Raw genomic sequence first — 20,794 nt, 5'->3', positions numbered from 1 at the left:
GTTTTGACCTGCTTTGCTGATCATCCTTTAAGAAGTTAGTTTTACTTTCTATACCCCACAAGGAAAGTAAATACTTCAGTGAAACCAGTTAATTTTCTGTTACTAACGTGGCCCAAAGAAAGTATCTTAGTTACATAAAGCTAAATAGCATCTTTATCAACAGTAGACATTCAAGATTGATGAAATTGTGATTTTCAACTAATGTTACATTAGCATCAGCACAACTTTCGTCATAAAAATTTCCCATTTTTTACAGCTCTGAATCATACATAAACAAAAAATCTCTCAATTCTGCACATGAATGTACTTTTCACAGCTTTAAAAATTTCTTATACAATGAGATGGTCCTTTGTATGTACGCCAGCTAAGCCTAAACTTTTAGTCTAAACTTCAGATGACACGATGACCTTACCCTTAATGGCTATTGCACAGTAGGTACAACATGACCAAAGCTTTTCTGCATGAAAATATTTTAAGCACCAAACAGAGCTCAGAATTCCATCTCTTGTTTTAGATTAGCAAAAATAAAATGCATAAGCAAGTGGAAAAAAGGATTCAGGAACAGTTAGCAAATCTCACTTTTATGTTTTTCTGTTTCATTAGTTTGCTAGAATTGAAAAAAATGTAGCTCTGACAATATTCATCAGCACTGTAATTGTTACATGAATTATTTTTGTTCACATTACATCAGCAGAAAATGTAATTCATTAGAAAAGTGAGGCCATTCTTGGAATACACTGAAATCAGTGCAATTTTCTTATTTTTAATTTGAATCTGCTATTACTCTTTGGCATTTGGAAGGCTGGAAAATCACATCAGTGTTTATAATGCAGTCATGGCATGCAAAAAGTACGCAGGACAAATGAAACTGCCTTTTAAATAAAATTATTTGTTAAGTCCATCTGCACTCAGATACTAATTATATTGGTTCATTACCAGTTCCTACAGAAATGCCAATTTCCTCTTTGAAAAACACATCAGTTCTGCAAGAACTGAATTTCACAGAAAAAGAGCTTTGTGTTTTCTGGATAACAAAAAATTAGATTCCTGCAAAGACCACAAACACCAAAGAAAAGGTGCTTGGTTCAGGTGTTTCACCCTATTGCATATTGTAAAATTCAGTTATTTCCTTAATTTGCTTAAATTGGCAAAATAAATTCTGTGAACAAGCATGTAATACAGAAGCAAATAATAATCCAGTACTGATTACATAAACGTCTTATTTAAAACTGGACTCCCTCAAACATTTCAACCTCAAAGTAAAAGACCAAGAAAAGAAAATACTGCCATTGATACATAACAGCTTTCCTAAAATAAGAAAGTGTTAAGATAGCACAAAGCTAAATTAGAAGGGCTGGGTGAATGTATCTTTCAGCAAATGAAAACTTCTGTTAATTGTCATTTTGCAAGCATTAAGCATAGCTTTATTCCACAATTGCTATCGTTATTCAGAAAGCAGGAATAATGACTTCTAATTACATGTTAATGTACACTCATTCATAATGTACACTCACTCAAATCAGAGGATTTGAGGCTGGAAAGGACCCCCAGAGGTCATCTAGCCCAACCTCCTGCTAAACATAGGTCTCATCACATCAGGTTGCTCATGGCTGTATTCAGGCAAGTCCTGCCTGGGCGGCCTTGGCCAGTATTGGACCAAAACCTCCTCAGACAGACAATTCAGCACATTCTGAAAATGCAAGTATTTTATTTTTATGCATTAATTAATCAGATATCATATGTGCTGCTAATACTACTGAAAATAAGTGCTGTAGATGCTACCAATTAGAAAAAGGAGTTTCCATCTGTTCTGCCTATCACCCATGAGGTTTGCATGGTGGTGATTTCTTGGAAACACTGGAAGATGTAAGTTCAGCAAATAAGCCAAACCCAATTTTTCAGTACAACCATCAGGTAAGAGAAAAGACAAATTGTTGCAAAATTGTATTTGAAAAAGGATTTTCAGTATTACTCTAAGTAGTTACTATTAATTGTAAATATTCAAAAGATAAACTCTTACCAAACCTCTCACTGTCTTACCCATTTCATTTATGTGCCTTACCGGTCTTTCGTGCTCCAGGATCGATGACTTTCCCGGCTCATACTCAAAAATACTTCTTGGTTCAGAGCGAAACTTGCGAGTGTCTACCTTTCTGTCAGGAGGGTCCCAGTCGTTCCTAAACAACAAATACAAGCAGATGAGCTAATTTACTGTCATCACCTTGTGCTTTACAACTCTGAACAACAGAAACCTGCAAAGCCAAATGATGAACAGCTCATCTTTCCAGATCTCAGCTGTGGAACATCTAGCCTGGCATCCCAGTGTTTCACTGTACCATCTTAACCTGTTTACAGCAGCTATGCTCAGTACACCAGGAAAAATACTAGAGATGTCCAGCCTGTGATCACTCCTATTTTTCTTTTAACTAATAGACCAGTTTAAAAAGTACCATGGCACAACATGTCAAAAAACATGCAAACCATTGCAAATAACTATACATGTTTTGTGCACTCTACTAATAAAGGGAAATGGTATATATTTTTGTCATCATATAATATGATGATAAGGCCATATTGAAAAAGTTACAAAATCTTCTGAGGCAAAAAATGAGGAATTATTTTAAAAGATAGTGTGATGGTCTTTATCCTGATCTTTAGTAGAATTGCTTCTGAATATCCTTGTAAGCAGCATATTGCTTCTCTATCTTGAATAGATAAACAAGAGGAAGAATTTGGCCACTGAATTTGGAACAGAAATGTATCCATTTTCTCTATAATTATAAATTTGCTTTCAATTTAATAATGCTATGCAAAGAATAAAAAGTAACCCATGCTACTATATTTTTTAAGTCATTTACAATGTCATATTACTAGCCACCTATACATTTTGGGGGAATACTTAGCTAATTACAGTAAGAGCTACATTTAAATGGCTATTCTTGTAGTACATACATCCATTGTACTTGAAAAACTGTAGCTCATACATATTTTTATTTAATTCTGTGTAAAATAACTCACTAGTAACTCAAAGGTTGGAGGAAAGGGAAGGGGAAACACTACCAGCTATTGTCTGTATTTATGATAAGAGCACACACTGATTAAATTTTATCAGTTCTATAGGTCTTTCTGGTTTAACTTGGTTTGATGTGACCTGACATCATAATGCATGTGTCATGTGCCTTAAAAAAAAATATCTATGGGTTAGCTTTTGTTTATAGTATGCTTGCAAGTGCATTTCAGGGACACAGACACCTCTATTTATAAAATGCCCTACATTTCAAGGGAAGTAGTTCTACATGGCTTTATTGTTTATTTTCACTGAGGAAAAAATTATTTTCAGAGCAGAAAGGGATGTATTATTTGAGAATGAACAGAAAGATAGAAATATTCTGATGCAATTGCATTATACTGCAAGCCACTGAAGAAAAAAGATGCTACTGAAATTCTGAGTCACACTCAGTTCAACTAATTTACAGTTTTCAGCCTTTTATCCTGTATGGACTATATTTTGAGCTCAACTGCTAATGCAAACCATATCTTGCCTCTCAGATATGAAACATGTGGTATATGTGGACCTAAGCCTCTTACGTGAGATTTAAAATACTCTGGCTTCATAGGCAATTAAAAAAAATCTCCCAAAGGCAGGAAAAGATTGATGAGCTATAGCTTTCAGCAGTGGGCAAAGCATAACTAACGTGTTTGGCATCCCTTGGCCTGGAGAACACAGATTTCCACTGCCTGTCACATCATGCAGGAGATTAAAAGGGGAGGTTAAACAGCCAAATTCAATGCTGAGCAGTTGTTTCCAAGCTTGACAAAAGGAGTGCAACAGGCCTCAGTTTCTGTGACCGAGGCATTTGGCCTAGCAGAGGACAACTCACACAACTTCAGAAATCAAAGCTAAACAGCTCCACATTTTGGTGTCTTGCTAAAAATACCTGCACTTCTCTATAACTTGCTGACAAAGTTCAAGCCTCATGGCCTCTGTGAGGAAACCCAACTCTAACCTTTAGCATTTCCTCTTGACAACCTGCCCTTGGCAACAGGGAAGCCAAAATCAGTAACCATCAAGCAATCTCATCTTCCTCTGCAGTATGGGTATCTACTGAATTATATTTTGGATTGTCATTACCTAAAAGTTTTCAAAAAGCCATAGTCATGTCTTAATTTTAAACACTTAGTATGATTTTTCCTCATAATATTTTATTTAAACTACTACTGATTATTATTAAACTACTACTGATTACTTGTAACTGTTTAATATAATAAATTCCTACATATATATATGTTTACAGTGTCCAAGCTGACAAAATTGCTCAAATTCTTTTTTCGCCTGAGAGGAGCTTGTAGGCACAGATGAAAGGAAAAATATTACCCTTTTAATATATAATATATACATAGCCACACACATATAGAATTATAATAAAATAATATTATATTAATATATAGTATTAATGAATGTAAACACTAAAGAAAAAGATTTTTGCTTGAGCTAGTACCTACAGATATGCTGAAGTCAACAGCATTTGTGTGCAGGGCTTTTGCATAGTTTTATCAAAAGGATAAACATTTCTTTCCTGAGTTATTCATTACTAACTTTTTCCAGACTGAACTCTAACCAATGGGAACTGGTTTTGTGCAGAGAATTTGGATAGAAAACTATGAGATATCTGAAATGCCTCTTTAATCTGTAAATGCTGTCTTGGTCTACCAAAATGGAGATTGAAAAAGTGGGGGTGTAAAACATTTCTAAGTTCTGGGGAAATATGGGTTGACTGCTACACTTTTGTACAGTTTTGCTCTCCCTTGAATTTTCAATTACATCATCTCTTTGATCCTTTCTCTTTGGTGCTGGATTCAATAAATGGCCTTTCCTACTCAGAGACTAACTACTGAAGACAGCTCCTAGAGCACAGACTGTTCTGAAACACAACAAGTGGGACAATACCACTAATGAGAATAAAAATCCTTAATGCTAATGGTTGCATCATGAATAAGAATAAAAACTTCTTTAGCACACTGAAGAAATGACAGCACCATGCATGATGCCCAGACTCTTGGCGAAGATCACCCCTCATCACCTGACTGGCCTTGAATAAAGCCCTGGGAGTCATTCTAGAGCTGCTATTTAATCCTTCGTTATATTCTGCAATTGGAATACTGTACTTAGCAAGAACACCTTTTGAAAATGCACTAACTTACTTTTCTGGTGTAGATCTTTGCCTCATACGATGTGGTGGAACTGGTGGTGGCACATGGGGTGGCAAAGGGGACGAGACCTTAAAGGCATCAGAGCTACTGTCAGAAGCGCTTTTGGACAGTGGTCTGTACGTCTGTGTCTTTGCAGCTGGGTGTGCCTGAGCAGAGAAGGATGGACTGTAGCTACCTAATACAAAACAAAACCAGAAACAGTCATTACATGAGAGTAAGTCTGAAAAAAATCACAATATGGAATGCTACAAGAACCCACAATAACTCAATAAAACAGCAAGATTACAAAAATGTGTAAATGAGTTTTAAAAGTACATTGCTGTGTATTATGTAGCTCCTCAGAGAACTTCTTATATATTTTTACACAAAATTCCAAACACATAGATGAAGTGCAGTACAGTTAAAATAAACTGATGGAGAAGTTAATGGGTGTATACATCCATCACATCTGTTAATGACAGCCTCTAATTAATCTCCAGGCTCATCCTGTTGCTAGGTTGTTCCATGTTCAGAAGGTAGAAAAGAGGCAGAAAACACACCTTTTTTTATTGTTTTAATAAATAGTTGGTTTGTGATGATGAAGCAATAGCATATCTTGAAGAGGATCACAAGAGTACAAAGACATGTCAAACCACTGACCCACAACAAATCCGAGCAGCACAGAAAAAGGCACTATTGAGAGCATGTTTAATGCAACAAAAACTGAAATGAAAAAATTTGAATGGCATTTTTGCAGAAGGCACTATGGCCTTTTTGCACATAGTCTATTCATGTTTTCATTTTTGCTTTTTTTGTAAATAATTTTACCATATGGGTATAACCTTCTTAAGACACAATGATTGTGTATCTTAGATGAATATGTCTCTTCTTGAGGGTAAATAGCGTAAAACATGAATGCCTATAGCAGAAATGGAAAAGTTTGTAAAACAATCAGTTTTATTAGTTATTCTTGCTGCATGTTTTTAAAGTCTATTCAGTCCATTCTTTTTGTCTTTCAAAATGTCAGTAATTAGTATTTTAATTTTCACACAGTAGTTCTCTTTCCATTTCTATAAGGAAAGGCAGCATTACTAACAGTCACTTGTGAAAACAAATGCAATGTAATCAAGAAACCACAGTGTTAAGTGTATCTCTCTACAGTAAGAGATCCACAGCTGCAATTAATTTCTGTAGTGAGAATGAAACTAAAATTAAACTTGTTTCATTTGGGGAGAAAAGGCATGAACAACAGAGATCAAACAAGACAATAAAAAGTGTGTCTACAAGCATTATGAAAGCGAGCGTGAAGGTTTAACCACACCATTACTTGCTGACATTAACAAAAGCGTCATTTTGAATATGGAGCAATTCCTACCAGTATTGTATGCATATGCAGTATTATACAAGTCTGTGTCGTCATCTACAAAAAGAAATACATATGTTACAGTAGTGCCATACATGCCAGTTCATCACAGAAACTGAGCTTTGTTTTTGCAAATACAAATAAAAGACTGGTAGGCAATTAAGCACTGTATTTCTTTTCCTCATCTCACACATGCTTGAAGACTCCATCTTCCAATTATACTTAACTTAGGCTGTTTATATAATCTTATTGTATTGTATCTTCTGGTCATGTCATTCATATTGCACACTAAGTTAGCACCAAACTGCAAATTACTTTTTGTCTGTTCTTTTCCCCTCCCCAAGCTTGATTCCTTCCTTTTGTCAGCTTTCCTCTGCTACAGGGTGTTAAGTTGTTGTTCCTATCATAAAGGCAATCCTAAATGTCTTCTATGTGACTAGTGTTCAAAATAGAGATTGTAAGCCAACATTCTCCTGCCTACATTTCTCATTCTCCCACTAACATTCTGTGTGACCATACTGAATGTTAGCTCTACCTCAGATGAATAGTGTCTCCTTCCTTCTGGAGGTGTAATGAGCATAATTGCCATTTACAGACTTTCTTCAGATCTTTGGGGCAAATCATGAAGGGCATTAAAGCTAGCAATGTCACCAAAGCTCTGTTTCAGCAAAACCAAGTAAGATATTCTATGACATCAATTAAGTTCAGGCACAAAATCTATCCTTAAACCAGCCTGCTTACTAGCCCACACTGTTCTAACACTGGAGTTCTCCAAAAGAAAGGCAGTGCAGATGGTAGAGATTTACAGTAGACAATTTCTCATCCCTCAAACTGGAAATGAGGAGGCAAAGACAAGAACATACTCACCAGGCTTATGAACCATATGGATTTGCTTGAACATTGTCTTGTACCAATCCTTTGGCCTGTCAACTGTCTGAAAAAAATAGTTTTAACAATTAAAAAAAAAAAAAGACAAAATAGAAATACCCATGTGTCTAGATCAGACATTTAATATTATTCTGGAGAGAAATATTCCCTATTTATTCCCTAATGTTATTCCCTATTTCATACAATAATTTTAATGTATTTATGCATTTTATCGAGGAATTCCTGTAACAAATTTCAGAAGACACTGAAGATTGAGTCAGTCTTGGACTCTGATCTTGGGAGGGTATAATGGTTCCGAACTTAGGAATTATTGTGAGATCAGCAGTTCATCATCTTAGTGCCCTATCTCTGACAACGATGAATGCTAGATTTTTTACAGGAAAATAGAAACACCTCAGCAGTTATGATTACAGGCATGTAAGAGCTGCTTTAGACCTCCTGGCAATTTCTGGCTTAAATTACTTTCAAAATGTAATTGTTAAATAATGCAGGAAAACTTTGTAATACTACTGAGAAAAGAACTACGGCCACACCATATTTCAGAATTAATGTTTGGATTGTAAACAAAGAGTATTCCTTTTACCAGTTTTAAAAGCCCTTTCCAGATAACTTAACTTACTCAATAATCACTAATTAAATTACAGTTATCCTTACTTTTGCAAACTAAGTAATCCCGAGGTTCCCAAACTCTGCTCATATCAACACCTGCTTGTGCTTCTTTTTATCTCTTACCCTTCTGAATTTTCTCTTATGCTGCAATTTTCTTTGAGGTAGGATGATAATATTCCAGAAAAGGATTAACACAAAGGCAAATATGTTTTCAGTATTATCCTTCTTGGGTGTTAAAATTTTACTTGTCCCACAGTAGTCAGAAATGCAGAAGTTTTAATGCAAAGAATCATGGAATCATAGAATGGCCTGGGTTGAAAGGGACCTTAAAGATCATCAAGTTCCAGCATCCCTGCATGGACAGGGACAACTTTCACCAGGCCAGGTTGCTGGAGCTCCATCCAGTGTGGTCTTGAACACGTGCATGGATAAGGCATCCACAGCTTCTCTGGGCAACCAAAAAACCCACTATGTTCAAACCTCATGGTACATAGGGAAAATTCAAAGGACGCCCCTTGAAGTGCATTATTTTGTACCAGCTAATACCAAATTTGCAATCACATAACTTACTCTCTACCACAAAAACTGAAAATCTACAAATTCTTCCCTACAGAATACTGGAAAGATTTGTGTGTGCTCACCACACACTGCCATCTTTACTAAATCACATCTTTGCCATGATTACTTCTTATCTGTACAAAACAAATATGTCTTGTTTACAATGGTGAGCTCTTACTATAAAGGACTAAGCAGAAATGGTACTGTATTTTGAGGACTCATATTGAATTCTCATAAAATTGCTACTAAAAAATATTAGAACAATATTTAAAATAAGAGCTGACAGTCAGTTGAAGAACTTGGGGATCTCCTGGGTAAGAAAAAAAATTAAGCAGAGTTATGCTTTTTACCTAGGCCTGCTTGTAAGACAGAGAAAAAGATGATTCAGTTTTGTCTCAAGGTAAGATAGGTCCCTTCCCCCACCTACCAATACTGCTGAGTTCTGCCAAGAGTAAGTTATTCAGAAGCAGATTTGGGTAATTTCAATATTGTTTTCCTAAAGGTATTAAATATCTATACTAGTGGACCTCTGGTCAGAATAATTTAGTTGGACTTGAAACAAGTACACGGTTTGGTGCTCCAGGATCATATATGCTCAAAAGTGTACGATTCCAGGAGGTCTGAAGGAATTCACACTGAAGGATGGGCATAACCTCCCTGCTCCTCCTCACTTCCCACAGCAACAGTGCCATGACATTGCAACTGCCTTTCTGATTGTATTGAACCAAGAAGAGTCTTCCAACCAGTGGTAGGTGAACAAATTGCAAATAATGCATAAATATTACTGCTATGTCCTTGCTGTTTGTCAAAAATTGCCTGCTGCTCCAAAAAGCCAAAGGAAGCTCCCACATAGAGATCAGGTATGGAGAAGCTCTCATATGAGTAGATAAGAAGTTTTCCCAACGTTTTTCTGGACATTTGAATGTTCCTTTCTCTCATCACCTCCCCAGCAAAATCCTCCTAGGGGTTTCAAGCCTCAGCCAGTGAGTTGGCTTTAATTTATAAACCAGATAGGACTAAGAAATAGAATACAGTAATTTTGAAATACATTTTCTCAATTTATATTCACTAATCCCACACACCAACATTGTCTGAGGAATTAACAGTATTCACAATGCACGAAGCCATTCATATGCCATCCTGCTTTGCATATATTATAGCTGATGCAATTAAATGTTGGAACATGGTATAATCGTATGTGAAAAACAATCAGCCAAATAACATGTAGAGGACATAAGAAGTAAATGCATTTGCTTCTAAGGAGAGTCCATAATCACTGCAGCATTGTAATCATCCATCAGGAAGTATGCAATTAAAAGAGGCCTCTCTGACCCTGAGATTAGCTCAGTGGGTGGGAACAGGGTGCTAATAATGCTTGGATTCCCCTATGAGATATTCACTTAAGAGCTGGGCTTGATGATCCTTGTGGGTCCCTTCCAACTCAGAATATTCTGAGACTTTCAGTGGACCTCTGGTTTTTTGGGTTTTGTTTATTTTATTTTTTGAGCTGAAATATTACATCAGTAAGGATGGAAAACAAACCTATTGGGACTCGATTTTTTTTCATTCTTACTAAGCAGAGGCCTTTTCAGTCTACAGATTAATTTTAATAATTAGATATAAAGCAATCATTTTGGATAGCCTAAAACAGTGCAGTGTTACTGCTTTCTATGAATCTGGTTTTTCCTTTCCCAGGTCCCCATCAGTGGTAAATGGTGCTATATTTGACTGAATGCTTTTCTGAGTGAACAGCATTTTACCCTCTCTTTTTCAGAGACTTCATTTTTAGTATCTTGGAATTTTACCATCTTTGGGGCAGGGCTTGGCACAAAGGCAGAACCTAACAACAGTGTGAATCTTCAGACTTGCATTTTGCAGAGCTAAAGTGGCGCAGAAGGAAAGTGTTAACATGAGATGGGGGTTCTGAGAGAATAAAAAGCTTTATAGGAGTCCTTCCATTCTCAGAAGCCTGAGATAGAATGGGTTAGCAGGAATAGAAAGAAGAGAACATCTTTCTGTTTTCCTTGGCTAAACAGCTGTCACAAACTATGTTCTTGGAGGAGATGATCACATCTTGCAAAACCTCTTTACTCCTGAGAAGCACTCAAAATGTGGAACACAGATACTCCAGAGTTCTTAGAGACATGCTAAACTTTGAGCAGTACAGCATTTTGGAATACAATGTGTGTTGCCTATCCCCCCTGAATCTTCATTTATTGCTTTTTTGATAGACTGTTGCCATTTTCACAAAGACAGAAGAATAAGAAACTTCTAAACTTTACACGCAATGATGAATTAAACTAATTGGAAAACTTCTTTCTACATATGGACTGAGGATGAGCCTTCTGGGAGAAGATGCCTATTTGGATTGCTGACAGACCTCGAAGAAGGGGCAGGAGATATACCCTACCTTCTACTATTAATGGAAAATGCAGTTTTAGCACTTTTAAAACGTGCAGCATATTTGAGTCTTTGCTTACAACTATACCAACTTTGTTCTTGCTCAGCTGGGGTACACAGGGCTCAAACATACTTGTGCACACTTATAAAGTCTCAAATAAGTATCTTGAAAACAACTTTACTGTCAGCAATGTTTTAAGGAAGCAGAATAAGGATGCAAAATGACACATCAGACACTCTTATACATACACACGGTAGCATAAAGTTTTAACTTATATCTCATTGTGAGAATTATTTCTACAATATTGAGATTACAAGCTATAAGATTTCTTGAAACTGAAACACAACAAAAACTAGAGCAAAACCATCAGGAAAATGTCCTAATTCAAACATTTTTAGGAGAAAATCTGAAAGACTCAGATCATACAACCTGAAAGTTAAATATAGTTTGGCAAATTGCCTGCTTCGTTAGGCACACTTAAGGGGGATTTCTGTTATAATCTTATATAACTGATATGCACCCTATTAGAACAATCTGCTACTAAAAAAGCACAAAACCAATTACTATATCCAATATAAAGCAAAGGGACTACTTACTTAAAAAGAGGACAGGAAGCTAGAGTATTGCTGCAAAGAAATGTCTTCATTTCCAAGAGATTCTGATTGTATTACTTTTTAATGTCAAAAATAAAGCAAGAAATGCCAGAGTTTCTCCCCCATTCTTATAAAAATTGTCCCCATCTTAGCACTTATCCTGATTTTTTCGTATTGATTCTCTTCATTAATTCCTGGTTTCCCCCCTAATTTTTCAGTACCCTGAAGCAATTCTTGGCAATACAACATAGTCCCACATGTCAATATTGGCAGACAAGATATATCCAACAGCTGCTACATCCCTACACCTCACTAAGACTTCACCTGCAAGGGCTCTGCCGCTTTCATCCTGGCTCCCACTCTTCTCACTTTCTCCGTCCAGCACAGCAGTTCTTCTCTGGCTGGGAAGGCCAGTAAGTGCTGCCTTTACAGACCTAGTGCAGCTGCCTCTGTGCTCTCTGGAGCAGCCAGAAGAGGCTGCTCTGACAGCAGAGTGGAAAGAATGCTTCAGCATAGTGAAAACAAAACTCTTCAGTTTGACATCCTGGGACCACTCAAGCAGTGACCAGCGGCAGATGATCAAAACTGGGCTGCTCACAATGAAAGGGCTCCCCAGCTATTCACTTATGTGTCACTCAAGGGCACAATGATTATTTACTGCACTGCCACGAAAATGCTACTGCCTTGGATTGCCATCAGAAAAAACTATACATTTCTACACTACCCTGATGATATGAGAACACTACCCCAAAAAATGCAGAAGTGTGAGATTTTTACATATACACACAGACCTATATACAAATCTTTGCACACACACACGTGTACATATATATAGTATGCATAAACTTTATTTTAGAAATAAACCAAATGCAATTACCATGCATCTCCAAAAGGCAAGAACTACAAGAGACACAAGAAACACAAAATTTTGGCTACTTCTAATTAAAACTAGAAACATGAGGTTGCCCAATTATGCTTCCATCAGCATTCTCCTTTTCGTCAACACACAATATTATATTCACAAGGCTGCTGATTACACACGCTCTAGTCCAAATTATATAAGAGTAGAAGAATGTGAAAAACCCATTACCAACAATCAGTTCATTGTATGAGTTCATACACAGATTTCCCAGAATTTCCTACCGTTCTAATTGCTGTAGGGATTCCAGATTCATCTACCGGGCCAATCCCTGCATAATGTGGAGCTTTAATTACTGTAATTTTTTTTTCTTCTTCTGAGGTTCTACAGATTGGTATTGTACTGGTGGTGGTGGTGCTGCCAACATTCTGAACATGCTGTGAATATGTCTCTGTAGACTCTGTAAAGATAACATGACAGAAAATTGTGTAATGACACAATAATCATACTTGGCAGTTAAAACACACTTCCCCACTTCAGTACGCTGCACAAAGGCTGACAACCTTAATCACATACATATACATTGTTTTAAAGAAATATCATCTTAACTAAGGATTTGTCCTACTTAATGTTACATTAACAGAATTATAAACTTATTTAAGGACCAGACAAGCTATTAAAACTCAGAATTAGAGTAGAAGTACTTTTTCACGACGCCTTGCTCAATAAAATGAGAAAAAAATCCCACAAACACAGCAAAATGTATTGAGAAAGGTGCAGCAGCCTTTCTTCTATAAATCAAACTTTCACACCTTTTCTACCCATTCCTTGGAAACCAGTGACATAATTTCAAAACTTCCACCCACCAAGTCTAGCAAACTATAGAAAATTGCTGTTCTGTAAGCACAGCCTTGCACAAAAATTCATGTGATTTGTGCTAAGAAACATGAAGTTTTGATGCATGAATATTTTTAAGAAATAAATTCTGACATACAGTGTTCTTCTCTTAACGTGTGTTGATATGTTTATGCAATGCCACGTATACTCCATAAAAATGGTTTTCAGTAACCTTGCATTTGTAGAGCTATCTGATGATCCACCTACAGCAACTCAGGTGAAGTGTGCAAGCTGCTACTGTTTTGCAGTGACTTGTAATATTTCTACCCTTGCCCCTCAAATCTTCCTTTATAACTAATGAAATTAATACATCACTATTACCATTTCCTTCTCAAATGTAGAGTACTTTACTTAACAAAAAACACCTCAATGCTGGGATGTGACATGAAAATTTGTACTTCAGCAGACAATACACTCTTTCCTGTATACAGGAAAAAGAGCCCTACTCCTTCAGGCAGCAGGTTTCAGTAAATTAGTGGGCTGTTATTTACAAAGCCTCTATTTTGCAAGTGCAGGTAACAGTGAGACAGCTCCACTGCAGGATAGATGAATTAAGGGAGTGAAAATATATGTTCTAACACTAATGGTGACAATTACAATTCTCTTTCATGTGGCATTAATATCCAATGATTATTCTGAAGAAAAATATGAGTTGTAATATGAGTCTGCAAAAGGAGCTCCAGTGACTGAAAGCTCTAATTTTAATTCGAATATTTCTGCCTACTCCGATTGCAGGGCTGCTTTTGGCATGGCTGTTTCAGCTGTTTACTCAAGTCTGAAATCCTGTAAATAATTCAGTGCTACACATATATGGTGAGGGGCAACTCTGTGTGGCAAACGTCTGAATATTTGGAACTTTTTCCCAAAATGCATGATGTTAAATTTAGAAAACATTTTGGATTTGATCCTTCATTCTTCATAGGCCTCAAACTGAGGCCATCAGGGAGATTTCTACATGAGGAAAGAGAATTAAATCAGGCTGTTACTGTGGAACACTGAACTTCAGCATCATACAAGAGTGAAAGTCATGGGAAAATACATATTTCAGGTATATCCAAACCAGTATTGATAGATCTTTAGATCAGCAAACTGGAACCAATCAAAAAACCTAGAATTCTGGGATGTGGGGTAACCCATTTATACAGTTTTTGTACTTATCACAATGATGACAGCAGCATTTGTCTAAGATATCTCAGAGGAAGAACTGTCACCTAATTTCCCTGCAAGCACAACAAAAATGTAAGCTGTGGGACCACATTCAAGTTATTTTGCATATATAATCTTTTCTAAATATGCACAACACTGGTAGAAAAAGCAGCAAGTAAATTATTCTCTTGGCAAAACAGGATTATACTGGCAAAGAGCCTAAGGCTGATAGTATTTGGTTTGTGTTTAATCTTTAAATTAACGATGCCCTAAAAAATACATGAACAAATTTTAGATTGATGTGGCCTAAGGTTTTTAAAAGCCCAGAGCCTCTCCCTTTGTTGACAGTATTTCTGCTGAAGAATTACAGAAGTTGTAGGGAGGAGTGAAGTACAAAGTGGCCAAAGGGCCCTTGTTTCTTAAGGCAAAATCTGAAAGGGTTGGACAGGTTGAGCTATTTTGATAGACGCCCTTCCGTTGGTAAAGCCAGTAGAAAATTGGCAAGAGGTTAGCTCACACACCTAGGTTATAAAACCTAATAGCAACTCCAGTTCAGGATCACTACTGTACCTAACAATAAGTACTATTATTTTTTTGCATTTACTTCCCAAGGTAGATGAATAGACAATACCTTCATTATGGACGTGATGCACTCTGCAATTGTTTGCAGTCTTCGCCACGTGAATCAGAATATGTTGTGTAATGTATAAAGCAAACATTCTGTGTGAGGCTTACCCATCATCCTGCCATGCTGCATGATAACAATGTTGGAATTAAGTGAAGCTGGTGGAGAGTAAGCTGAAGAAGGGGAAAAAGGCCTTTGAAAGTGACTCACTGGGCTGGCAGCAGTGCCAGAATTCCCGTTCACTGTGATCTGAGCCTGGGAGAGACAAAACAATATCCCATTAAACTACACACAAAGCTCTCCAACTGCTATCCCAAAGAAAGAGTGATGCAATACTGTCATCCACGCAACAATTAGCAGTTGTCAGGTACACAGCCATAATGGCATCTGCATTCACTGAAACACAAAACTTATCACAAAGGGAGCAGGGTGTGTTCCTTCTATACCTTGTACCTCTCCTCTCCTTGTGTGCTGTCTGTGATGCATGTTGTCATGGGAAGGTGACAGAGAGATCACGGTCAAGGCAGTGAAGATGGCACAAATAAGGTTTGCAGATGTCTGACAGCAATATAAAATGAAGATGGCAGCAAAAGCTCCCAACACTGTGTGACAAAGGCTGTCTGCCACAGATCCCTCACACAAGAGACATATTCCCTTAGTGCACGTGCTCAAGCACTATGGATATTAATGAGAACTTCTGTGCAGACTGAAGGGAAAAGTCTCAAGACTAACAGAAAAGAATGACAAAAATTTATTTAAAAAATGGAAGCCAGCTGGATTGACTGTGGGATGCTGTATGTAATCTATCACAATAAAAATAAATAGCACCAATTAAAAAACCAACAACCCACGACCACAAAATGACAGAACAAAATCAAAAATGGGAGCGCTAAGTAAACTGGCAATTAAGCAGCAAGCACCTAAAACCATTTAGGCTTTAGTCACAAGAGGTACTTCACAAGAGGAAACTATCTGCCCCCAGGTTTAGAATCCCTGCTCTGGGGCTATATCACTTTTACAGAGAGTATTGAAAGAATCAAAACTGAGATACTGAGAAAGCATTGAATGAAATAAGAGGGTAGTGAATATTTCAGCAGAAAAGCAATGGAAGCTCTCTGCAACATCTGCTTTAATGCAGAACTGTTCTTTAAATCTGAATTAGAAGAACTACAAATTTTCCTCAATTTTATATAACAAATGAACTAAAACATGCTGCAGATGTAAATAAGAGATGTGAGGCACCAAAGCATAAATAAAAACATATTAAAAAGCATATTATTTTTACAAATAAAAATTAAATGATTCATGACTTTCTGTATGCATTTGTTATTTCGGAGATTACTGAATTGACTTGAAATTTTTAACATCTTGGCCTCCTATAGCTAAGAGAAAAAAACAATTCTGAGTCGTGCAGACATTATGTGAATTCCTAGATGCATTCAGGGACTTCTCATTTTAAGGATGCCTGTTTTCAGAAGTTAGCTGAAAAGTTTCTGTTGATGTCTCCATTGAAAATTTTGTATTTACAAGTCTCCTCTTAGTAAACTCTAGAACCAAAAGTAAGTTAGCTTTTCTTATGTGATCCTCTCCTCCAAAAAAAAAAAAACAAACCAGCTTTGGAGATATAAGAATAGAAAAGCTACATAACTCAAAGACAGCATTTCAAGAAGTATGAAGGTATGTTTCCAGATAAGGTTTCAAGGTGAGGACAGCCACCTCTCCTCTACTTCAGGTGTTCACCCATTCTCTTTGCCTACATATTGTCTTTGTGGGAAAGCTTGTTTCTAGGGAAGACAGGGTGCAACTATGTGCAGAGCCTTACACCTTCTTACACATTTACTGTGGCTTTTGCTGCTCTGAGCAGAACTGGTGTGAGTTCTTTGGAGACTGGAAAGATACTTCTATGAATTTCTGTAATATAAATTTGAGATATTCCTGAGAAGGACTATACCAAATAGCTCAGTTAAACAGTAAGGCACTTACACGAAGTAGTACAAAATATCATGAAAACAGGACACAAGTAGTTGAAGGACATCAGTCATAAATGTGTATGTGGCATGTTCATATATGACATTTTTGGGTTTGCTTCTGAAGATCTTAGAGAGGATCTCAGCTCAGCTGTAATTTCTTAGTTTATAATGATTTTCTCTTTGAGGCAAGTGTCTGTGAAGGTGGCTACTTAATTTTTTCATCTGATGCATTTTGCACAGTTTACGGGGTTAGCTATAAAAGATAATTCACAAAGTTTCAAAGGCCTTTACTTGGAATCATTTGATATCATACTGACATTTCAATATGAGAATGTTGACATTTTAGGTCCAGATGACAGTTTATTCCCAGATTTTACAAGAAAGTGAAATCTTTAAGATGCCTATTCATGAATTAGACATTTTGCTTTCCTAAGTCATCTTTGTGGGAAAACAATATGAAAAAAAACCTATTCAACCAAAATGCACTTATTTTCCAATTTACTGGAAAATAATTTTTCATGATGTTCCTTTCCCTAGCAACCTACACTATTTTTTTTCCTCCAGTATGCTTAACTGTCCTCCACTGCAAGTAGAGCCATCTACTTCTGCAGCAAGATAATCAAGATCTTGTAAAAATTCCTACGAGGCATCATGTTTAAAGCTCCTCTAATTTGCCTGAGCATCAGAAAGAGTAGCTCTCTGGATTTCTGAATCAGAACAGAAGAAGGCATCCGTCTGGGACTGGAGCTGCTTTCTAACTTTGTCTCTGCTGAGACAGGAAGAAGAGGTCACATTGTGGTTGTCTGAGCAGTTCTTTGCAAGGATGCTGCACAGAACACACCTGTCCTCAGGACACTGAGTTAGGTTAAAATACTCAGGATCAATTGAAGCTCAAGACAGTAATGGGAAAATGCAAAAATCTAACGTGTACTTCCATTTCCAAGTTTACATTGGATTCCACCATTTCAAACTACATAAAAAAGAAGAAGCCATGGAAATTATTTTATAGGGAAAATGTTCATAATTGGAACACAATCAGAAAAAATAGTTTCCAACACCAGCAGTTCTCTAATTTTAACTCCAATTCTAAGCATAGGCCCAAATAAGAATTACAAGTCTCATAATTCAGGTTTTCAAAGAATTTGTAATCTGTGACTAAAGGTAAAAGAAATTGACTACAGTTTCACCTTTAGCTTTGCCTTTTACCTGGAATATGTGTCAATTTTGTTGACTCAGCTCTTCTTGATGCTGCTGCTTCTTCTTAGAAGCTTTCTTACTTTTTTTTCTCTAGTCTCATTAAGAAACTCAAAAATATACAAACACCCCCAATGTAGACATAAAGTCCTTAAAGAATGGTTCTATCTCATGCAGGTAGAGTGGTGGATGGCCCAACCCTACTTTACTTATTACTTTTATCATTCTCCCAGCAGTTTTCACCTATAAAATCAACAGCAATCTGAGAATGAAGATCATTCCAGGATTAGAGCCACTAACAACACGTGTGTGTGTGTGACTCCAGCTTCCCTATCATTTTGTCATTTCATGGATACATTTTTAGCCATCTGGCCCTTCCATACAGAGACTGGGAGATGACAGCTTTTCTAAGCTGCAGAGTTGGGGTTTGCCAGCAGTTTAATTTCTGTGAGGCTCTTAGGACTGCTTGGGGATTTTTGCCCTTGGGTGAGTATCTCTTCATTTTGCTTTGTCCACTAGTGGTGAACAAACGTTATGCTCATCCCTGCCCTGTCTAGAAGAGAAAGTGGTGGTCAGGCTTGACTATTAAATAGCCTTCTACTGGGAGACTAACCCAAAAAAGGAAAGAATGACCGATTGTTCACTTTAGCTTGCAAAAAATGGTGCCCAAAGAAAACAAAACAGTTAGCTGACAATTTTAGAAGTAGGCTAACAAGAAAATATAAATATACCATGCTCCCATAGCTAGTAAATGGTCATGTAGTGACTCTGTCTGACCAGTCTATACTGATTATGGTATCATTGGCTACAAGTACTGTGTTGTATGCAGATTCATAGTCACTGTTCTAAAAAAAAAAAAATTCCTAGCTGTGTTACAGAAGTTAAGAATTACAGCTTTTACATGTCTGCTATTAGTATTATTTTTTAGCAGCATCCAGAGCAATGACAACCAATCATTGGCTTTCCAGGTGACTATGTGCAAGGTTGGGCTCAAAATACTTTTAATAAATTATACACAAAACTTAAAAAAATATATATATACTGTTTGTTCTTTTTGGGCTTGAAAATTACGGTATGCTAAAGTATTTGTACAAAGTTTGAACACTCCTGTGACCCAGTAAAACTTTGGATTCAGAACATCTCTCTGTTTTGCAATTCAGCGATGAATTGCTCAATTTAAATGAAAGCTTTGTTCTGACTCATTTTAATCATGTGGATAATCTCAAAAGAAATCAGAAGTGATCTGGGTTTGACCCAGATTCCATACCTTCTTTCCCCCCATATATATGAGTGTGCTAAGCTACAGAAAAGTGAATGTATGTATAAAGTGTCTAGCTGCATACTGGCTTTTCCCTTGATTTAACCAAGAGAAAAGTAACAGGACACTTGAATAATTCAAGATTATTTATGCAGTTCAGTCCTATAAGAAACTGTGCTCAGGAGAGGAAAAAGTTAATTAGAGGAGAGAAAACCAGTTTTGTGCAGTCAGTCGTCATGGCTGAGGAAAAAAACTGCATTAAATACTGCCAGCATTTACTAAGAATTTATAAATTTCATTCTTGAAATCTGCACCTCAGTGTAAATCAAAAATGATGGTAGTCCAGACTCCAAAAACCTGTAAACTGTTAACAATATTTTAAACAAATCTCTTCAAACTCCATGGAATGCTTGCTTTTTAATACATTTAGAACAAGTGCTTATTGAATTTATTTTCTTTTAAGCAAAGTGTTTGATACACCTTAGCTGGCCACACAACTGTGCAACAATCATTTCCTATTCCCTGTTTTGTCAATGATTTTTTTTTTTTAACTACTGTTACAAAACGCTGTCAGACTGTGACCGTGGAAAATTACTAACATAACACTTGTCAGTGTAAAGGGAGAACAGACAAAGTCGAATTCTGCTCCCCTTTGACAACCTGTTTGAACAAAATGGAGGAGGAAAAAAGGAAGCATAATTACATGAGAAGTGGCAGCAGTGTTGGTTAAGGTGGTGCCATCTGACACAGCAGACATCTGGCTCAGGGTTGGGGAAGGTGTTTCAGAGCAGTCAGTAGGATCATAGCTACAAGTCTGCAGCTCATCTAGGATGGCTGTGGAGGAGTCACTCACTGTGCGGGAGGAGCACTCGCTCATGGCACAGTCTGTGCTCACAGAGGCTGCTTCGTTCCTGTGGACAGCACTGCCCGCAGCTAGGAACGGGCACTGCGATGGCAACGGGGACAGGGATGGGGGTTTATAAAAGCGTGAAGGCAAAAAGTCATCAAGCGTTGGCAAAGAATATGGTAATAGATGGGTGCCACTGTCTGGTGAGAAAGAGGATCTGTTAACTGGTACCACAGGAGAAGGAAGAGGCAGTGGAGAAGCTTCTGTTGCTGTTTGTCTGTGTGTCTGTGAAGCATTTACCTCCATCACAGGGGCAGTTACTTTCTGGTTTCCAAGCTGAGATTTGAGGGAAAAAAAATAAGAAAAGAAACAGATTACTTAATGAATAAAGAACTT

General features: G+C 37.0%; 1 protein-coding gene across 20 annotated transcripts in view; it reads right to left on the bottom strand.

Annotated features, from left to right (window-relative positions):
* The window catches only part of SORBS2 (sorbin and SH3 domain containing 2), a 148,575-nt gene that overhangs the window by 41,572 nt on the left and 86,209 nt on the right, over positions 1 to 20,794 (bottom strand). For 11 of the 20 annotated variants that reach the window (XM_088163502.1, XM_088163507.1, XM_088163503.1 and 8 more), the window contains 7 exons: positions 20,255 to 20,734; positions 15,240 to 15,384; positions 12,746 to 12,921; positions 7,421 to 7,487; positions 6,566 to 6,610; positions 5,203 to 5,386; positions 2,063 to 2,177 (listed from right to left, as the gene is read on the bottom strand). In XM_088163502.1, coding sequence (XP_088019628.1) covers positions 2,063 to 2,177; positions 5,203 to 5,386; positions 6,566 to 6,610; positions 7,421 to 7,487; positions 12,746 to 12,921; positions 15,240 to 15,384; positions 20,255 to 20,734 — 1,212 coding nt within the window. Of the gene's footprint in view, positions 1 to 2,062; positions 2,178 to 5,202; positions 5,387 to 6,565; positions 6,611 to 7,420; positions 7,488 to 11,926; positions 11,997 to 12,745; positions 12,922 to 15,239; positions 15,385 to 20,254; positions 20,735 to 20,794 lie in introns of those variants that run through there. The other 9 variants (XM_014889674.2, XM_088163513.1, XM_014889672.2 and 6 more) reach the window with 6 other exon arrangements.

This window comes from Sturnus vulgaris, chromosome 4 (genome assembly GCF_052056855.1).
Source record: "Sturnus vulgaris isolate bStuVul1 chromosome 4, bStuVul1.hap1, whole genome shotgun sequence".
NCBI lineage: Eukaryota > Metazoa > Chordata > Aves > Passeriformes > Sturnidae > Sturnus > Sturnus vulgaris.
This window is presented reverse-complemented; position numbering and strand designations above follow the sequence as displayed.